Source organism: Microcebus murinus, chromosome 32, assembly GCF_040939455.1.
Source record: "Microcebus murinus isolate Inina chromosome 32, M.murinus_Inina_mat1.0, whole genome shotgun sequence".
NCBI lineage: Eukaryota > Metazoa > Chordata > Mammalia > Primates > Cheirogaleidae > Microcebus > Microcebus murinus.
The window spans coordinates 2,785,130-2,805,832 of NC_134135.1; the positions used below are offsets into that span (position 1 = coordinate 2,785,130).

At 44.7% G+C, this 20,703-nt stretch overlaps 2 protein-coding genes across 5 annotated transcripts; one reads left to right on the forward strand and one right to left on the reverse strand.

Moving 5' to 3' along the window:
• The first annotated feature begins 4,287 nt into the window (after window positions 1-4,287).
• Window positions 4,288-20,432, forward strand: TARM1 (T cell-interacting, activating receptor on myeloid cells 1). 4 transcript variants are annotated; one of them, XM_075999064.1, is made up of 7 exons: window positions 4,288-4,436; window positions 12,014-12,061; window positions 12,190-12,480; window positions 12,781-13,077; window positions 16,905-17,043; window positions 18,305-18,478; window positions 19,027-19,117. In XM_075999064.1, exons 1-6 carry the CDS (start codon window positions 4,403-4,405, stop codon window positions 18,441-18,443), a joined length of 948 nt encoding a protein of 315 aa, XP_075855179.1. In that variant the 5' UTR covers window positions 4,288-4,402; the 3' UTR covers window positions 18,444-18,478; window positions 19,027-19,117. The 4 variants fall into 4 exon arrangements, with proteins under 4 accessions (XP_075855179.1, XP_075855182.1, XP_075855180.1 ...); XM_075999067.1 differs by having other exon boundaries at window positions 12,026-12,061; XM_075999065.1 differs by having other exon boundaries at window positions 18,305-18,444; window positions 19,027-19,116.
• Window positions 15,071-15,478, reverse strand: LOC105874717 (large ribosomal subunit protein eL42-like). Its single transcript, XM_012770839.3, has one exon. The coding sequence runs from the start codon at window positions 15,389-15,391 to the stop codon at window positions 15,071-15,073; it is 321 nt and encodes a 106-aa protein (XP_012626293.2). The 5' UTR covers window positions 15,392-15,478.
• Window positions 20,433-20,703: the final 271 nt, after the last annotated feature.

Below are 20,703 nucleotides of genomic sequence, written 5' to 3' on the forward strand. Positions count from 1 at the left end.
ATCTATCTATCTATCTATCTATCTATCTATCATCTATGTAACTCCCTTAGTATAACCACCATCCAGATAAAAATATAGAATATTTCCAACATTCCAGAAAGTTCCCTTGTGACCTTCTCCAGTCAATTTCCACTTCCTCCTAGATAACCCTGTTTTCTGATTTTTACTGTGTATGAGTTTTGCCTGTTCTTGAACTTTATATGAATGTAATTATACCACATGTACCCTTTGTGTCTTGGTTTTTTTTTGAGACAGAGTCTCACTCTGTTGTCCGGGCTAGAGTGCCATGGTGTCAGCCTAGCTCACAGCAACCTCAAACTCCTGGGCTCAAGAGATCCTCCTGCCTCAGCCTCCTGAGTAGCTGGGACTACAGGCATGCGCCACCATGCCCGGCTAATTTTTTTTCTATATATTTTCAGTTGTCCAGCTAATTTCTTTCTATTTTTAGTAGAAACAGGGTCCCACTCTTGCTCCGGCTGGTCTCGAACTCCTGAGCTCAGACAATCCTCCCTCCTCAGCCTCCCAGATTGCTAGGATTACTGGCATGAGCTACCCCACCCGCCTGTGTCTTGTTTCATTTACTCAACATATTGTTTCTAAGATGTATCCAGGGAGTTCCATGTACTTTTTTCACCAGTGATGGTGACTCAGAAAGCTGATGTAGAGGGAAAAGAAATAGAAGTGTGCAGGTTTGGGCTTTCTAATAATCTCATTTTTGAGACCCACTGGCTAAGAGCTTATGATTTACATGCAAAATTTCTAGGAGACTAAAAGGTTTTAGATACAGACCATGGTCTCACAAATCACTGCAAATCCCAAAGACTTTGGCACAGTTATTCAAGGACTGTGCTGTGAGGGTTCATTCCAGCAGGAATTGGTCTGATCTACTTTGCTGACATACAAGGGTACCCACATGAGACTGACCCCAGGTCACAGAATAAAACGTATTGATTAATAGTTACTTTGTAATCATGAGTCCCAGGCACTCTGGGAGGGGTGTACCAGCTTTTCAGCATTGTTTATTGCTAACAGGAAGAGGGAAATTTTGCACTTGGTCTTGTGAGACCCCCAGAGGGCTCTGCTCTTGGGGCTGGTAATGTAGCAAGAAAAAGCCCAGGTGACCCTCACAGTATGAGAAACCCCAGCGCAAGATCCGTTTTGCACTTCCTGGGTCTGAGTGGTTTTGGGCACATGTTGACCCATTCCTGATTGTAAGAGAAAGCACACCCACACAGCACTCGGGGAGGGAAGGAAATTGCAGCTCATTCTTGGCGTCTCAGGATCCTTTTTTGCTGAGAAGTATAGCCTTACTTTAGTGCTATATATGATTGCTATATTACATTCTTTTCTTGCAATACACTGTAGATTTGTCAGTATTGTCATTTTGGGTTCTTTTAAAAAAGGACATCTTTGAATTCTTTGAATCTTAAATTCTTTTGAGTCAAGTGGTAGTGTTACAGCAAGTGTTAAGGCAAGTGCTACAGCTAGCATTACAGCTAGTATTACAGCTCTTGACCGGGAAAGAACCGGGTGGCACAGAGAGTCGGAGAACAGTCTTTACTCTTCCAGCAGACGCAACCAACTTCTGACTTCTGACCCCCTTCCTTGTGCTCCTCCTGCTTTTATACCCTTGGTAGGACTCAAAAAGCGTCCAATCAGCAACAAGATCTAACATCCAATCAGCAACAAGCTTTAACATCCAATCAGCAACAGAAGGATTCAAAAAGTACCCAATCAGGATCACGCGAGCAGCGCTGGCCCAAGATGCGGAGCAGCGGGGAGGGGGCAAGCAGCCACGTCCTGGTGCCCAATGGTTTTTCCTGTCAGTAGTGTATTCAACTTTTTTTGTTGTTCTTTAATAAGGTGAAAGTCATTTTCATGCCATGTGCCATGTTTTATATGTGAAAAGCTACTGAGAGGGGGATTTTTAAAGTTCGAAAAAATTGCTTGCTTTTATGCTAATATCTGTTAAGTATTTACTTTCCAGTTTTATTTGTCATTGTGTTTATTAAGAATTTACTTAGAGGCTGGGCGCTGTGGCTCACGCCTGTAATCCTAGCTCTTGGGAGGCCGAGGCGGGCGGATTGCTCAAGGTCAGGAGTTCGAAACCAGCCTGAGCAAGAGCGAGACCCCGTCTCTACTATAAATAGAAAGAAATTAATTGGCCAACTGATATATATAGAAAAAATTAGCCGGGCATGGTGGCGCATGCCTGTAGTCCCAGCTACTCGGGAGGCTGAGGCAGAAGGATCACTCGAGCCCAGGAGTTTGAGGTTGCTGTGAGCTAGGCTGACGCCACGGCACTCACTCTAGCCTGGGCAACAAAGCGAGACTCTGTCTCAAAAAAAAAAAAAAAAAAAAGAATTTACTTAGAAAACTCTGCCAATGAACATATGAAAAACATATGAAAAAATGCTCAATGTCACTAATCATCAGGGTAATGCAAATTAAAACCACAGTGAGATATCACCTTACAGCTGTTAGAATGGCTTTTATTTAAAAGTCCAAAAACAATAGATGCTGGTGTGGATGCAGAGAGGAAAGAACATTGATAGAATGTTGATGGCACTGCAAATTAGTATAACCTCTATGGAAAACAGTATGGAGATTCCTCAAAGAACTAAAAGTAGACCTACTATTCGATCCAGCAATCCCACTACTGGGTTATTCACCCAAAGGAAAAAGGCCATTTTATAAAAAGACACTTGCACTCGGATGTTTGTTGCATTATAATTCACAATTGCAAAGATGTGGAATCAACCCAAGTGCCCATTAATTCATGACTGGATTAATAAAATGTAGTATATCATACCATTGAATACTACTCAGCCATAAAAAACATGAATTAATGCCTTTGCAACAATTTGGGTGGAACTGGAGACCATTCTAAGTGAAGTATCTCAAGACTGGAAAATCAAACACCACATGTACTCACTATTAAATTGGAATTAATTGATGAGCACACATGTGCACTAAGGAAGGTAAAACTCAGTGGAAGTCAAGCAGGGGAGAGGGAAGAAGAGGGGAGTGGAAAAAACCTACCTAATGGGTACTATGAACACTATCTGGGTGATGGGTACACTTTTAGCCCTGACTGAAGCATTATAAAAGCAATCCAGGTAACACAAAACATTTGTATCCCTTAATATTTTGAAATTTAAAAAAAGGATTTATTAGAAAACTCCACTTTTGTGGAAGTTTTACAAGTTTTGGCTCAGTCTATGAATGCGTATGCATTCACTTACCATTAAGATTCTGATGTTTTTACTAAGGTTCACAGAAAATCATTTAAGTTTATAATTTAAGTCCCCACTCTCACTTCCCTGTAAGATCTTCTCTACTTAAATAGGAAGGTACTTTGATTTCAGCACAGAAAACCCATTGTGGTCTGATCTAATATATGCTATTTGTAAATTATAAAATACTCAGGGAATTTTTTTCTCTGAAATGACATGATTCCAAGCAATAGTTTTCTTAAGCCTGTATTTATAGTAAACACATTTCTTTCTTTTGTTTCATGCAAACTGAATGATTCTACATTAAAATATCTATGAAACAGTCAAAAATAAATATTTTGGAGTTTTTAGTATCAGTATCTATAAATTAGTGCATAGATTTGAGTTGTTCCATTGTCTGCCTCCCTTAACAAGAAAAGATATGACATTTAAGCTGAGGATTTTCTATTGAGGCAAGAAGGTAGTCAACTTCAAGGAAAAGTGGAAAAAATACACTTTAACCTTGTCAAGGGAAAAATTTTAAAAGCAAAAAGGAAGCTGGGTTGAGTGGTATCCTTGGTGAATCACTAGATACATTTACATAATTTAAAAAAATAATTTCAAATTAGCTTTTCAAGTAAAATTTCAAGTGAATATATTTAAGTTAAAAAGAACAAAAAAGCAACCCAAACCAGTAGCAAAAACAAGTTTACTCTTTATGTCCTATGCTCCTTGATGTAGATTGTGGGTGCAAAGTCATCTGGGATCCGTGCGTCTTACTTAGCCATGGAATCCTGACTGCAAGAACTCTTTGGCCAATGTCTAGTAACTGTAATGTTTGCCCAGGAATTTCCAGTATTCTCAAGACTGAAGCGTTTTCATCACCTCGGCGTGAACCCTTCAGGCCAAAGTCTGAAGCATTTGGTGGGTCACCTGCCTGAGGCCTGAGATCTGACTGAGACAGGGCAGGATTTCCTGTGGATTAAGCTCTTGTAGACCTTTTCTGAGGAACCTGTCGCAATCAGGTTTCCTGAGTGTGGATGTGGGAGGAGTGAACTGAAAGACCAGAGCCCAGCGGTTACTGCCCACACCCTGGGGCTGGGCAGCGGCGGTGACAACGCCAGCTTTTCTCCCTTCCGTGGACTGCATGACCCAGGAAGGACCCCTGGACCGGCTGAAGAGCCACTATGATCCCTAAGCTACTGCCCTTCCTCTGTTTCAGTAAGTCTCACAGAGCTGCCCATGGGACGGTAGGAAATCCTGAGCTGCTTGCACTGGGGGCAGCAAGAGAAATAATAACATCAACTTTGGCTTACTGAGTGTTTTGAAGGCTTCTACTCTTCTCATTTCAATTTCTTGACTTTTGCTGAATGCCTCTACCAGCTAACTTCATCAGCTTAATGTTTTTCTCAGTATCAACTCAACCTTTTTGCTTAAGTAAAAGTCTTGAGGGTAGAAACTCTACAGCAGTACCATAAGGAAAAATCCAGTGTCAAACAGAAGGTAACTATAAAGCAAATCTAATGAAATGGAAACAGTGTTAGAGGATTCTAACTAGGTACTGCTGCTAGTTGAGGCTCCGAGCCTGAAACCGACTATTTCTTTGCTATCAAGGCAATTAGTCACGATGTCACAATTGGGATATCTCAGACACTAGCTTCAGGTAGACTTTCTTCTTGATATAATCAAAAGCACTATAGAAGATAATAAAAGGCAATAACTTACTTATGCTGTGATTCAATGCGTTAGTAATTCTTCCTTCCACCTAAAATTGTTGCATATAACACCACAGGATGTATTCGGCCCTTGTGATATACCACCTGGATCCTTAAAAATAAACAAACAAACAAACAAAAACTGCTGGAGAAAATTAGGTCCACTTTTACAGGTTAGGAATGGAATCTTAGTTTGCAAAGTGAAGTGAATTGCTTCGGATTGCACAGGTGCTGTGCAGGGAAGCCAAATTTCAACCTGGGTCCCTCTAGCTTGAAAAACATAGCTGTCTCCACTCAGCAGTGACAGTAAGCGGAGAGGGACATATTAATATCTACAGGGTCTTTGGTATGGCGGCATCCTGAGGGTGTTTGAAGGGAGGTGGGGTTGGAAAAACCTGAGGAGGTAAAAGTAATTCAGAACATTCCCAGCTTTGGAGCCAGGATGCAAGTTAAATAGAGTATGTTCAGTATGCAAATAAAGCTTGATATTCACAAAAGCACGAGGGAAGGAGGACTTGCCTTGATGTCATTTGCACTTGGCTTTTTCCAACCACCAGAATTCTGTGACCCCAAGACTTTAGGTCACTTTCCTTCTATCAGAGGCCTGTCTCGGGAAGATATTTTTTCAGGGGGAACTACAGGGACACGGTGAAAACAGCACATGTTCTGGAACCTCCTCTCCTGCATGCACTGGTTGTGGGGTTTTAGGGAAAGTGTTAATATTTAAGGCTCAATTTCTTTATCTTTTAGGGTTAACTTCACAATTAGGTTCATATATGCATAATGTAAAGCATGTAGTCAGTGCTTAATAAATGATATATATATATATATATTTTTTTTTTTTGAGACAGAGTCTCACTTTGTTGCCCAGGCTAGAGTGAGTGCCATGGCGTCAGCCTCGCTCACAGCAACCTCAATCTCCTGGGCTCAAGCGATCCTCCTGCCTCAGCCTCCCCAAGTAGCTGGGACTACAGGCATGCGCCACCATGCCCGGCCAATTTTTTGTATATATATTTTTAGTTGGTCAATTAATTTCTTTCTATTTTTGGTAGAGACGGGGTCTTGCTCAGGCTGGTTTCGAACTCCTTGCCTTGAGCAATCCGCCCGCCTCGGCCTCCCAAAGTGCTAGGATTACAGGCGTGAGCCACCGCGCCCGGCCAATAAATGATATTTTTATGTTTATGATTCCTTCTCTGATGTGGTTGGGCAGTGATTTCATTAGCAATTCTCTCTAGATATTTTCCCTGGGTGTACAGATGAAGATTTAATTGCTTTACATGGCGGACTAGTACTCCACTGTAGGTACAGATCATATGGTGTCTGCCTGTCCATCTGTTGATGGACACAGACGGGTGTTTCCATCTTCTTCTCTCCAATGAGAAGATTAACTCTTTCCTTCTCATTTTATCTTTGAGAGACAGCGAGCTCTTAATAAGCTCCCTGTTGTTCTCCCAAGAAACGAGGCCTCTAAGCCTCTAAGTGTTTCCTGCCATTGCTCAGGTATGACCTGCTGAAGACAGCGGTGAGATTAGATGAGGTCTTCAGGGGCGTATGGGAGGGTATGATAAATCCCACATGACCCAAGGCTGTGTCCGACCACCATCCACCTCCCGCCAACTCTCCAAAGCCCTCAACCCCCACAGGGTGACAGAGCACGGGAGGCCATTGAAGAGGGACCTGTCCTCCCTTGCAGGCATTTGGGATCTAGAGAAGGGGCCAGGATTGTGAAGGCTTTGAATCTCTGTAGATCTGAGAATGTCCTATGAGCCAGGAGAGAGTAGATCCTGACTTTTGAGTCAGAATAACAACTCCCTCGTGAATTGTTCCATGATATCCCAAATTTGTTTGTTTTCCTTAACTTTGTTTCAGTGAGATTGGACTCCCACTCTCTCTGGGCAGCTTACACAGCCTATAGACCTTCTAAGTCCTTAAGACTTTACACTCTCTTGCAGAAGAGCTTGAGTTCCTGCCGTCCACTTTGCCCTTTGCCGTGATGTGACACTGATGTCTATGCTGATGGTCTTGCACTTTCCACGCAGAATTGCAGTTACAGGTGAAGTGGCACCTACTTGCCACCCAGCATGGGCTGTGCTAGAGACCAGGCTCTCTGCCCAGAGCTGGGGTCGTGCTGCTTCCCAGGTGCAGCTCTGGGGTGGGAGCAGGTGTCTGCAGGTGTCAGTCTCTCAAGCCTTTTCCTTTTCCCTTCTCTGTGGATCCACTGATTATAAGACACAGTTTTCAATACCTCTAAACACATCCATTACTTTTCCTTTTTCATTATGGTAAAATATACATAACACACTAGCTATCAGTTTAACCATTTGTGAGCATACAGTTCAGTGGCAGGGAGTGACATTCTTTTTTTTTTATTTTTTACTTTTTATTTTGGCATATTATGGGGGTACAGATTTTAAAGTTTCAATAAATGCTCTTTCCCCCCTCTCCCCAAGTCTGAGTCTCCAGCATGACCATCCCCCAGATGGTGCACATCTCACTCATTATGTATGTATATACCCGCCCCCTCCCCCCTCCCCCCTGCCCAATACCCTATTACTGTAGCACCTATGTGTCCACTTAGGTGCTGCTCAGTTAATACCAGTTTGCTGGAGAGTATATGTGGTGCTTGTTTTTCCATTCTTGGGATACTTCACTTAGTAGTATGGGTTCCAGCTCTAACCAGGAAAATATAAGATGTGCTATATCACCTTTGTTTCTTGGAGCTGAATAGTACTCCATGGTATACATATACCACATTTTATTAATCCATTCTTGGATTGATGGGCACTTGGGCTGTTTCCACATCCTTGCAATTATGAATTGTGCTGCTATAAACATTCGAGTGCAGGTGTCTTTTTTGTAGAGTGTCATTGGATCTTTTGGGTAGATGCCCAGCAATGGGATTGCTGGATCAAATGGTAGATTCACTTGTATCGCTTTAAGGTATCTCCATATTGAAGTGACATTCTTTTTTTTTTTTTTTTTTTGAGACAGAGTCTTGCTTTGTTGCCCAGGCTAGAGTGAGTGCCGTGGTGTCAGCCTAGCTCACAGCAACCTCAAACTCCTGGGCTCAAGCCATCCTGCTGCCTCAGCCTCCCAAGTAGCTGGGACTACAGGCATGTGCCACCATGCCTGGCTAATTTTTTCTATATATATTAGTAGGCCAATTAATTTCTTTGTATTTATAGTAGAGACGGGGTCTTGCTCTTGCTCAGGCTGGTTTTGAACTCCTGACCTCAAGCATTCCGCCCGCCTTAGCCTCCCAGAGAGCTAGGATTACAGGCATATGCCACTGCGCCAGGCCTGGAGTGACATTCTTAATGTTGCATAACCATCACTTCTATCTACACCAAAGCCTTTTCTTTCATCCCTGTATTAATTGGGGTTCTCCAGAGAGACAGAACCAATAAGACATGTATCTGTGTATCCATATATTAGAGATATAGAGATACAGATAAAGACACGTATCTAGAATGAGATTTATTCTAAGGAATTGGCTCATGCAGTCACAGAGGTTGAGAATTCTCATGCCTGTCTGGAGACCCATCTGTCAGCTGGGAGGCCAGGGGCATAAACTCCAGTCCACGGGCAGGAGAGGACCAATCTCTCTACTCGAGCAGTCAGGCAGAAAGAGAGAATCTGACCTTCCTCCACTTTTTTATTTCATTCTACCCCTCAACAGAATGCCCACCGACATTAGGCAGAGCAATCTGCTTTACTCAGCCCACCGATTCCAGTGCTAACCTATCTGGACACTTTCACAGACACGCCCAGAAATTATTTCACCACATGTCTGGGCATCCCATGGCCCAGTCAAGTTGATACATAAAACTCACAATCACAACCCTCAACACAAACTCTGTACCCATCAACCAGTAACTTCCCTTTCTCCCCTTTTCTCCCAGCCCCCTGTAACCTCTATTCTACATTTTTTTTTTTTGAGACAGAGTCTTTCTCTGTCACCTGGGCTGAGTACCCTATATCAGCCTAGCTCACAGCAACCTCAAACTCCTGGCTCAAGTGATCCTCCTGCCTCAGCCTCCCCAGTAGCTGGGACTACAGGCATGCACCACCATGCCTGGCTAATTTTTCTTTTTTTGTTTTTTTTTTAGTAGAGATGGGATCTCAATCTTGCTTGGGCTGGTCTCGAACTCCTGACCTCAAGTGATCTTCCTGTCTCAGCCTCCCAGTGCTAGGATTACAGGTGTTAGCCACCATGCCTGGCCTCCGCCTCCTTTACTTTATTTTCCTATCTGGCCCCACTTCCCCACACATTAGCCTCAGTCTGTACTGGAGGATGTTGATATTCAGAGATTGACCTTAAAGTCACTGGAATATGAATGTAAATGATCTAACTTTGTTCGGATGAGAACAACATGGAATAACGTGCTTCATGCATAAACATCTCATGGTATCCACAAAGTATTAAGGGTGTGGAGACCTTAGTCAATGGGGTAATGTGTTGGCCATCTACAGCTGGTGTCTAATCTCTCACTTTTCTTTCTTTTTTGGGCAGAGGTGGGTGGGCAGACAGAGTCTCTCTCTGTTGCCTGGGCTGAGTGCTGTGGCATCAACCTAGCTCACAGCAACCTCAAACTCCTGGGCTCAAGCGATCCTCCTGTCTCAGCCTCCCAGAATACTAGGATTATAGGTGTGAGCCCCTGCGCCCAGCCTATTCTAGTTTCTATCTCTATGAATTTACTTATCCTAGGTACTTTGTATGAGTGGAATTGTACATCATGTGTCCTCTTGTGCCTGTCTCATTTTATGGAGAATAGTATCTTCAAGGTCCATCCAAGTTGTAGCATATGTCAAAAGTCCCTTCTTTTTTATGGCTGAATAATATCACATCGTATGTATAGATCGCATTTATTTATTTATTCATCCATTGATGAACATTTCGGTTGTTTCCACCGTTTGGCTATTCATTACTTCCTTTTTCAAAACATGAACTGGCATTTTTTGTGATTGGCTCATGCATGTAATATTAGCACAAAGTCCTGGCAACTTCCCCTTTTTACTACCAAGACACAAAACTGTTTACTCCACACAGGTGGAAAAAGAGGAAATCTCTTACAAACATGCATCTAAACAACCTTCTTTGAGTTAGGTCAATCTCTTTATTATGGTAATGTTCATAACCAGGCTTGATGTTAATTTTATTTTATTATTTGTTTATTTATTTTTTGAGACAGAGTCTCACTTTGTTGCCCAGGCTAGAGTGAGTGCCATGGCATCAGCCTAGCTCACAGCAACCTCAGACTCCTGGGCTCAAGCGATCCTGCTGCCTCAGCCTCCTGAGTAGCTGAGACTAATTTTTCCATATATATTAGTTGGCCAATTAATTTCTTTCTAGTTATGGTAGAGACAGGATCTCGCTCTTGCTCAGGCTGGTTTCGAACTCCTGACCTTGAGCAATCCGCCCGCCTCGGCCTCCCAGAGTGCTGGGATTACAGGCGGGAGCCACCGCGCCCGGCCTTGATGTTAATTTTAAAGAGATCTTAGCAACTCAGGCAAAACAGCATCCCCTACATCTGGGATTTATGGCAGGATGGCTGTGAATGGTCAAATAAGTGTAAAATCACTTTCACTTGGAAGCTTCTAAGCCAACTGATTTTGAATAGCTGCGCTGCAGTCTCGAGAAACGTCTGTCCAGGTTCATTTGGAGCCATGATTCTCCACCTTCGCTGCACACGCATGCCACCTGCCAAACCTTGAAAAGAACGGATACTCGAGCCCCCAGGAGTCTGACTAGAGGCTTCTGTGGTTGGCTCTGTGAGCTGGAATTTTTGCCGGCTCCCTAGGAGAGCCCAACGAGTAGCCAAGACTAAGACCGACCGAGCTGTAGATGAAAGGTTAACACTGCCTGAACTAGTTCTTCCCAATGATAGGGGCTTGTTCCATCTTTGAGCCAAATGCTGACCCCACCGAATGGCTGTTGGTGATTACGGTGAGGTAGCGGAAGCTGAGTTAACCTGGTGGGAGGAAGATGGGGAGTTCGGGGAAGGTTCTGGCTCTTCACATCCTTGTAAAATCTCTCCCCGTCACGCCTAAACTGGGGTGTAGCATCAGGCAGTCAACGTGCATTTGTTGGTGATCTATGATGTGCGAGGACCTGGGTGGACACAGTCCTGCCTCCCAGGTGCTCACAGGTAGCGACATCTGTGTCTCTTATGCCAAGACGTACATGCACTTCTGTAAACTCTTCTAAGAAATGATGACCAGATGCCTTCTGTCTTGATTTATGTCACCTGAGACATCAATTAAGCCTTTGCTGTGCAGGTTACTCTTTTACACAAGACTTTCAGGAGACCCCATGCCTACTTAGGGTCTCGATACCATCAGGAATTAAGCCAGGGTCACACGCAGCCCCACATTTCCCCAGGGTGCTGTGTTGTAAGTGGCTCCCCTCCTGGGTGGGAGCGGGGGAACCTAGACAATATAACACAGGCTCCCTAGCACTCTGGGAGGCCGAGGCAGAAGGATCACTCAAGGTCAAGAGTTCAAAACCAGCCTGAGCAAGAGTGAGACCCCATCTCTACTATAAATAGAGAGAAATTAGCCAAACAACTAAAAATATATAGAAAAAATTAGCCGGGCGTGGTGGCGCATGCCTGTAGTCCCAGCTACTCGGGAGGCTGAGGCAGGAGGATCGCTTGAGCCCAGGAGTTGGAGGTTGCTGTGAGCTAGGCTGACGCCACGGCACTCACTCTAGCCTGGGCAACAAAGTGAGACTCTGTCTCAAAACAAAACAAAACAAAAACAATATAACACAGGCTCTAAGAGAAATGGTAAGAGTGAGCGCCGCTAGGGAATAGAAGATGAAAAGGGAAGGATTTGTGGAATCATGTGGAGCCAAGAAGGGACCTGGAGCATTGTAGGTGCGAGAAACAGAAGACTTGGGAGAATCTCTGAGAACAACAGAGGAGCTGAGATGAGAGCTGGAGCCACAGTCCAGCGTGGGGACAATAGGAACTGAATGCATGACTGCTGGAGTCTGTTCTCAGCAGGAGCTCTCGGGTGGTCCCCAGGGATCGGGGCAGGGTCGCGCTGTGGCCCCGGGCAGGTGTTCACGGCTCATGGAAGATTCTCTTGCAGGGCTGTGTGTTGGCCAAGGAGACATAAGGGGAAATGGTGAGTGTTTCTAACCCTCCTTGGTCCCTCATCCCAAATTCCCCTCCCCCCTTTCCCTCCCCTTTCTTTAAATGGGTCCTGAGAGCAGGTGAGCGAGCCAGACCCGGCCGGGCTCTGCGTCCTTCCAGGGTCCCTGCCCAAGCCCTCCCTCGGTGCCTGGCCCAGCTCGGTGGCCCCAGCCGGCGGCAACGTGACCCTGCGATGCTGGACTCCCGCCAGGGGCGTGCACTTTGCTCTCAGAAAGGGAGGGGCTGCTCTGGAGCTGCCGCAGTCACCTGGTTCCCCAGAGGGCCCGGGCGAATTTCACCTCGCTGACCTCCAAATCAGAAACGCGGGAGAGTACACCTGCGAATACTACAGACAGGCGTCCCCCGACACAAGGTCACAGCCCAGCGACGTCCTTCTGCTGTTGGTCACAGGTGAGGAGGGGGCGCCTTGGAATGACGGTGGCGATCCCCGGGACGGGGGAGAGGAAGTAAGGGGTCCCGTCTCCAGAGTAGTTGGGGATGGCGAGACAGAGACAGGAGCAGAATTGAAGAGCTGGGTTTTATCCAGGACTTGGAGGAGGAAACATCTCTTCCCTGGAGTCCGAGTGGCAAGAGGGAGAGATCAGGTGTCTGTAACCTCCTTCCCTCCACGGGAACCCCCGCCGGGAGAGCCAGGGTGAGTGCGGGACCCAAGGGGACCCTCAGGACCCCAGAGCCCAACTTCTCTTACAGGACACTTACCTAAACCTTCCCTCAGCATCTACCGCCAGGGTAAGGTGACTGCCGGAGAAAAGGTGACTCTGCAGTGCCAGATGCCAGGTCATTTCGTTGTGCCGATGATGTTTGCTCTGCTGAAGGCGGGAACTTCATCGCCCCTACAGCTCCGGGCTCCGACAGGGAAGGAGACAGACTTCTCCCTTGGGAGCGTGACAGCTGGTGACACGGGGAAGTACAGCTGTGTGTACTACCAGACAAGGGCTCCTTTCTGGGCCTCAGACCCCAGTGATCAGCTTCAGATCTCGGTGATGGGTAAGGTTTTGCATGATTTTGAAGAAGCGTTTTTGTTTTAAATCAGAGATGTTTGTTATTCTGTGATTCTCATTTCTTTTTTTTTATTTCAAAATACTAAGGGGTACAAATGTTTTATGTTACATGGATCACTTTTGTAATGCTTGAGTCCCAGCTATAGGTGTACCCATCACCCAAATAGTGTCCATAGTACCCATTAGGTAGGTTTTCACCCCTCCCTCCTCCTCCACCCTGCTTGATTTCCACTGAGTTTTACTTCCCTCTGTGCACATGCGTGCTCATCAGTTAGTTCCAATTTAATAGTGAGTACATGTGGTATTTGATTTTCCAATCTTGAGATGCTTCACTTAGGAGAACGGTCTCCAGTTTCATCCATATTGTTGCAAAGGCCTCAATTCTTCCTTCTTCATGGCTGAGTAGTACTCCACGGGATACATTTACCACATTTTATTAATCCACTTATGAATTGATGGGTACTTGGGTTGATTCCACATCTTTGCAATTGTGAATTGTGCTGCAATAAACATTCGAGCACAGGTGTCTTTTTGATAAAAAGACTTCTTTTCCTTTGGGTAGATACCCAGTAGTAAGATTGCTGGATCAAATGATAGGTCTACTTTCATTCTTTGAGGAATCTCCACACTGTTTTTCATAGAGGTTGCACTAACTTGTCTCACCAACAGCGTGTAAGTGTTCCCTTCTCTCTGCATCCATGCCACTACATCTATAGTTTTGGACTTTTTAATAAAAGCCAATCTAACAGGTGTAAGGTGATATCTCATTATAGTTTTAATTTGCATTTCCCTGATGATTAGTGACCTTGAGTATTTTTTCATATGTTTGTTGGCCATTTGTCTATCTTCTTTTGAAAAGCTTCTGTTCATGTCTTTTGCCCACTTTTTAATGGGGTTGTCTTTTTTTCTTGCTGATTTGCTTGAGTTCTGTGTAGATGGTGGATATTATCCCTTTATTGGACGTGCAGTTTGCGAATATTCTCTCCCATTTTGTAGGTTGCCTATTTGCACTGTTGTTTATTTCCTTAGCTGTGCAGAAGCTTTTTAGTTTAATCAAATCCCATTTATTTATTTTTGTTATTGCTGTAATTGCCATTGGGGTCTTAGTCATAAAGTCTTTGCCTAGGCCGATATCTAGAGTTTTTCCTACATTTTCTTCAAGAATTCTTATGGTTTCATGCCTTACATTTAAGTCTTTTGTCCATCTTGAATTAATTTTTGTAAGCGGTGAGAGATAGAGGTCCTGTTTCACTCTTCTACATGTGGCTATCCAGTTTTCCCAGCACGTTTATTGAATAGGGATTCTTTTCCCCAGTGTGCATTGTTGTCTGTTTTGTCAAAGATCAGTTGGCTGGGATTCCCATTTCTTCATCACTTGCACTGTCATCTCTCTTAAAAACCTTCCCTTTCATAATCTCCACTCCTTTGCCCTTTGTTGTTGTCCCGAATTCTTGGATAATTTCTATGCTGTTCTTCAAAATTATAAATCCCGCTACCATTAGAATTCCCATTCTCTGCATATCTTTTTTTTTTTTTTTTTTTTTTTTGAGACAGAGTCTCGCTTTCTTGCCTAGGCTAGAGTGAGTGCCGTGGCGTCAGCCTAGCTCACAGCAACCTCAAACTCCTGGGCTCAAGCAATCCTACTGCCTCAGCCTCCCAAGTTGCTGGGACTATAGGCACGAGCCACCATGCCCGGCTAATTTTTTATATATATATATATATATATTAGTTGGCCAATTAATTTCTTTCTATTTTTATAGTAGAGACGGGGTCTCGCTCAGGCTGGTTTTGAACTCCTGACCTTGAGCAATCCGCCTGCCTCGGCCTCCCACAGTGCTAGGATTACAAGCGTGAGCCACCTCGCCCGGCCATCTGCATATCTTTTTTAAAAATATATTATATTTATTTCCCTGCAGGTAATTTTTCTGTAGCTTTAACATTTTCTCCTCAAAACTAAAGGACAAAAAGAGTCCCAAAGTTTAGAACTGGATCACTTGGCCTTTTCTTTTCATATCTCCGCCCAGTTCAAAATGCTTGCATCTCTGAATGGCCGGCATCCTCTTGGATCTGCAGTTAGGCTCAACACATTCCAGCCTTAGCACAATCTTCTTTGTGGCTTTAGCCTTCTTCCGGAAAATTGGCTTTGTCTGCCCACCATAGGCACTCTGCTTCCGATCATAGCGCCTCTTTCCCTGGGCATACAGGGACCCCTTGCCCTTCTTATACCGGGTCACTTGGTGAGGTTGATGCTTGCCACACTTCTTACAGAAAGCTCTTCGGGTTTTGGGTACAGTGACCATCTTTACTGTAGGGCTGTCTGTCTATACAACGAAATCAGGAAGCCTGGCGTTCACGACCCTTGCCTCCCACCGCTCGAGCTCTGTGCATCTCTTTTTTTTTTTTTTTTTTTTTTTTTTTTTGAGACAGAGTCTCGCTTTGTTGCCCAGGCTAGAGTGAGTGCCGTGGCGTCAGCCTAGCTCACAGCAACCTCAAACTCCTGGGCTCAAGCGATCCTTCTGCCTCAGCCTCCCGAGTAGCTGGGACTACAGGCATGCACCACCATGGCCGGCTAATTTTTTTGGATATATATTAGTTGGCCAATTAATTTCTTTCTATTTATAGTAGAGACGGGGTCTCGCTCTTGCTCAGGCTGGTTTCGAACTCCTGACCTTGAGCAATCCGCCCGCCTCGGCCTCCCAAGAGCTAGGATTACAGGCGTGAGCCACAGCGCCCGGCCTGTGCATCTCTTAATGTTCTGTTTTTTGTTGGCGCTAGAGATTTCACTCTCAACAATTCCTCCTGGTTCTCAGAGCATGGCGTTTCACAGCCTCCTGCTTCTGTGTCATGGCTGCGCTATCCACGTACATCTTGCGGCACTGACTGTCAAAATTCTTGTAAAATTACCTTGTGCTTCCTTGCCCGGGGTTCTGCCTCACTGGGCGCTGCACACTCTGCTTCTCAGCTTTGCAAACTTTCTTCGCTGCTGCTGAGGCTCCTAGACAGTGTGGAAGCTTTATGGGCAGAGATGAGGTCTGTAGGGAGAGTTTGGACAGGCAGAGAGAGAGCTTCCCTTCACCTTCCTCCAGTGGAGGCGTCATTGCATATTTTCCCCCATGGATCTTGCCTGCAGGGAACATTGTTGTTTCTGGGTTTAGAGATGAATGTTGTGCTGCTTAGGATGTTCCAGAAGGAGGAAAAGACCAAATAGAGGAAGAGAGCTAAGGCAGAGTGAATGTGAAGGAAAGAAGAGAAAGGGACACCCATGACAATTCCCATTAAAACCCCACATTTTGGCCAGCCGCGGTGGCTCACGCCTGTCATCCTAGCTCTCTGGGAGGCTGAGGCAGGTGGATTGCTCAAGGTCAGGAGTTGAAAACCAGCCTGAGCAAGAGTGAGACCTCATCTCTACTAAAGATAGAAAGAAATTAATTGGCCAGTTAATATATAGAGAAAAAATTAGCCAGGCATGGTGGCGCATGCCTGTAGTCCCAGCTACTCTGGAGGCTGAGGTAGGAGGATCTCTTGAGCCCAGGAGTTTGAGGTTGCTGTGAGCTAGGCTGACGCCACGGCACTCACTCTAGCCTGGGCAACAAAGTGAGACTCTGTCTCAAAAACAAACAAACAAACAAAAACCAAAACCCCACATTTTGCTTTCAGGGATTCAAACTTTAAACTTTAAGTTAGAGTTAAATTAAAATTTGCAAGCACAGCGGACCACTGGCCAGGGAATACAGTGGGTGTGGGCGTCAGATCCGCAGGCGCGTTGAGGACGAGGCGTGTCCTCCGTGGCCAGCGCTCAGGCCCTTCTCTCAGTTTCCCCAGGCACCATGTCGAGCGACTACACCACGGGGAACCTCCTACGACTCGGTCTGGCCGCCCTCACGGTGGTTATTATGGCAGCCTTCCTGTTTGAAGCCTGGTACAGCCAGAAGGCATCCACGAGTGGATCCAGGTAAAACAACTGAGTATTTCTCTTTTTTTTTTAATATTTTGAACTTTTATAAAAATTTTATTTCAGATATTATGGGGTTACAAATGTTTAAATTACATATATTGCCCTTGCCCCAGCGGAGTCCGAGCTTCCGGCGTGTCCATCCCCCACATGGTGCACGCCGCACCCATTAGGTGTGAATATGCCCATCCCCTCCCCCCTCCCACCTGCCCGACACCCGATCAATGTTACTACTATATGTGCGCTTAAGTGTCGATCAGTTAAAACCAATTTGCTGGTGAGTACATGTGGTGCTTGTTTTTCCATTGTTGGGATACTTCACTTAGTAGAATGGGTTCCAGCTCTATCCAGGAAAATACAAGAGGTGCTAGATCACCATTGTTTCTTGTAGCTGAATAGTGCTCCATGGTACACATATACCACATTTCATTAATCTACTCATGTATTGATGAGCACTTGGGTTGTTTCCACATCTTTGCAATTGTGAATTGTGCTGCTATAAACATTCATTTGGAGCACTTGTCTTTTTTATGGGCTGTTGGAGAGATATGGGACTCTTCCCCCCACTCCCAGATTTATTGAGATATAACCAACAAAAAATTGAATTATATTTTTGTATAATGTGATATTTTGATATATCCAATTTTTACTTATCAATTATACCTCAATAAACCTGGAGTTAGGGGAACCCTCATACTAAGTAGGTAATTAATTGTGTACCAAGTAATTTCACTAATTGTGAAATGATGGCTATAAACCAGCTAACGAACCTATCCATTTAATATCTCCCTTCCTAGCAAATTTGAACTATCCGCTGCAGTCCTGTTAACTACAGTCACCATGCTGGCCGTTTGATAAATACGGAGTTCTCTATTTTTTTTTTTTTTTTTTTGAGACAGAGTCTCGCTTTGTTGCCCAGGCTAGAGTGAGTGCCGTGGCATCAGCCAGGCTCACAGGAACCTCAAACTCCTGGGCTCAAGCAATCCTGCTGCCTCAGCCTCCCGAGTAGCTGGGACTACAGGCATGCACCACCATGCCCGGCTAATTTTTTCTATATATATTAGTTGACCAATTAATTTCTTTCTATTTATAGAAGAGACAGGGTCTTGCTCTTGCTCAGGCTGGTTTCAAACTCCTGACCTCGACCAATCCACCCGTCTCAGCCTCCAAAATGCTAGGATTACAGGGGTGAGCCACCGCGCCTGGCCAGGAGTTCTCTATTTTTTAAAAAAATTGTTTGCTTGTTTCTTTTTGTCTTTAGCCTCTCCGGCCCTCACTGGAAGCCTGGAGCAGGAGCTTTGGAGCAGCATGGTTGCTGGGACCCAGACTACTCAGAGCAGTGCGGCCGGGACACAGCTAGAAGTGGCGCAAAAGCCCCTCCCTGCCTCCCTGGGAACTAGGGTTAAGAAGGAGCTCCAGCCTGACATTTCCCTGGGCAAGCTGCTCCGCCTCCTCTGCTCACAGCCTCTCTTCCTTCTCTGTCCAGCCTTCTTTCTAGAAGTCACTGCCTGCCCACCCTCCTCCTTCCCTCTCCCCCTTCCCCAACCTCTTCCCCTCCTCGTCCTCCTCCTCTCCTTTCCCTCCCCTTTCTCCCCCTCCCTTTTCCTGATAAATTCGAGTCCTTTAAACACCAAAGTCTACCATGGGGACTCCTTATGATCTCGGTGTGGGCACAAATGATATTTTAGGTGGGCTATTTCTTTACCAGGTGGGGCTAGCTTATTCATTACAGGAGCATTTAGAAACTCTAAATTGCTAAATTTTCCTTCCCATTAAGTACCAGTTAAAGCCCTAATCATTGTGGAACAAGAAAAAAAGCAGCTGCTGTCACACCTTTCAAACGTCCCTGGATGGGGTGGGGAGGAATGGGAAGTCGGGGTCATGCTCCCCCTGGTTTAGAACATGTGTCCAGAGGCCAGCAGAAATGATATTCTCCCTCCTCTGCCCTTCACTAAACTCAGGTCTGTTGTCGTCTACCCACAGGTCCCGGAGCTCCCCAGGGGAATGATGAATTTTGGATTGAGTTGGACCAGCTGATCTTCAAGGCTGCATCCCCCGCTCTACTGGGATCCACTCCAGGACAGCAGGATGGCTTTCTTCTTCCTGTACTCCTCGCCTGGAACAGACGGCAGGAGTGGGGAGAAACACTCAGTACAGTTGTGATGACTTGAATAAATACTTAAATCTTCAGAGTCAGGCTGGGTGGCAGGTCCACTCTCAGCTGCAGGGGACTCTTCCTCCATTGGAAAGTAGAGGAAACATGGCTTCCTGTATAGTATTTATTATTGCTTCCCTTCCATTCTCTATTTTGTGCTTCTGGGCCAGCATTTAGTCAAATATTGGAATATATACTTATAATACACGTCTTTTAAATTTTATTTCATATGTTTTCAACACTTTGCCTAATGTAGGGGGGAGGCAATCTATTTCATGGCAACCATTTGCCTTTGAGTGGTGTCCAGTCTTTCTGGTGCAGGCATGAAATGTCATCAGCTATATTTCCATTCATTTATTTATTTTAAATTGGCTATTTCAAGTCATTGAATTACACCTAAGTGTCCATCAACCAATGAATGGATAAAGAATATGTGAAATACCATAGAATACTATTTACCCATAAAAAAGAGTGAAATCCTGTCATTGGCCACAACAGGATGGAACTGGAGGTCATTACATTGAGTGAAATACACCAAACACTGGAAGACAAATATTGCACATTTTCACTCACATGTGGGAACTGAAAAAGTGGATTTCATAAAGATGGACAGTAGGTCAGTGGTTACCAGAGGCTGGGAAGGGTAAGGAGGAGACAGGGATGAGGACAAGTTGATTAATGGGTGCAAGTATATAGTCTGATAGAAGCAACGAGACCTGGCATTAGAGAAATTAGTCGGGTGACTACGGTTTACAATAATCTGTTGCATATTTCAAAATAACTAGAAGAGAAGAATTCACATAGTTCTAGCATTAAAAAAAAAGACAAATATTTAAGGTGATGAACATCCCAAGCACACTGATTCGATCTTTGCAAATTATATGAATGTATCAAATTATCACAAACACCCCAAAACTATGTACATCTATTATGCATCAATAAAAAAGAAAGAAAATGTGGTATATACTATATACACAGTGGAAGACTTTAAAATGAGGATAATCATGTCATTTGCAACAACATGGATGAGCCTGGAGGACCCTGGGCCAAGTGAAACCCACCAGTCACAGGAAGTTACATTTCCATTTTTAAGATCTGTTGTGGTTTCTTGCTAATAATATCCCTCTCTTTCAGAAATACTCATTCTTTAGGACTGTTATTTCCTCTTTTATAACTCTGAGGATATGCTTATCCAAATTAAGTTCTAGTCATAATATACATGATTCTCTTAGATGCAAGTCCTTTGTTTTATCTATTTTCTTTTGTTGCGTTGCCTTTCATCAAATGATGGGTGGGTCTTGTTTCTTCTCACATCGCTATGGTTGAGATTCTTCTTTTGCGGCTGTTAAATTTGAGGTCAGGGCAGAAGCCAGTGCCTGGTTTTGTTCTCTGCATCCTTCAAGGCGCTGGGGGAGGCCTGGGGCTTCTCCTGGGCTGTGTGTTCTGGCTGGCCCTGTGTATATTCAAGTCACCACCAGCCCAAATCAACCTGCTGGTCTAGTGCA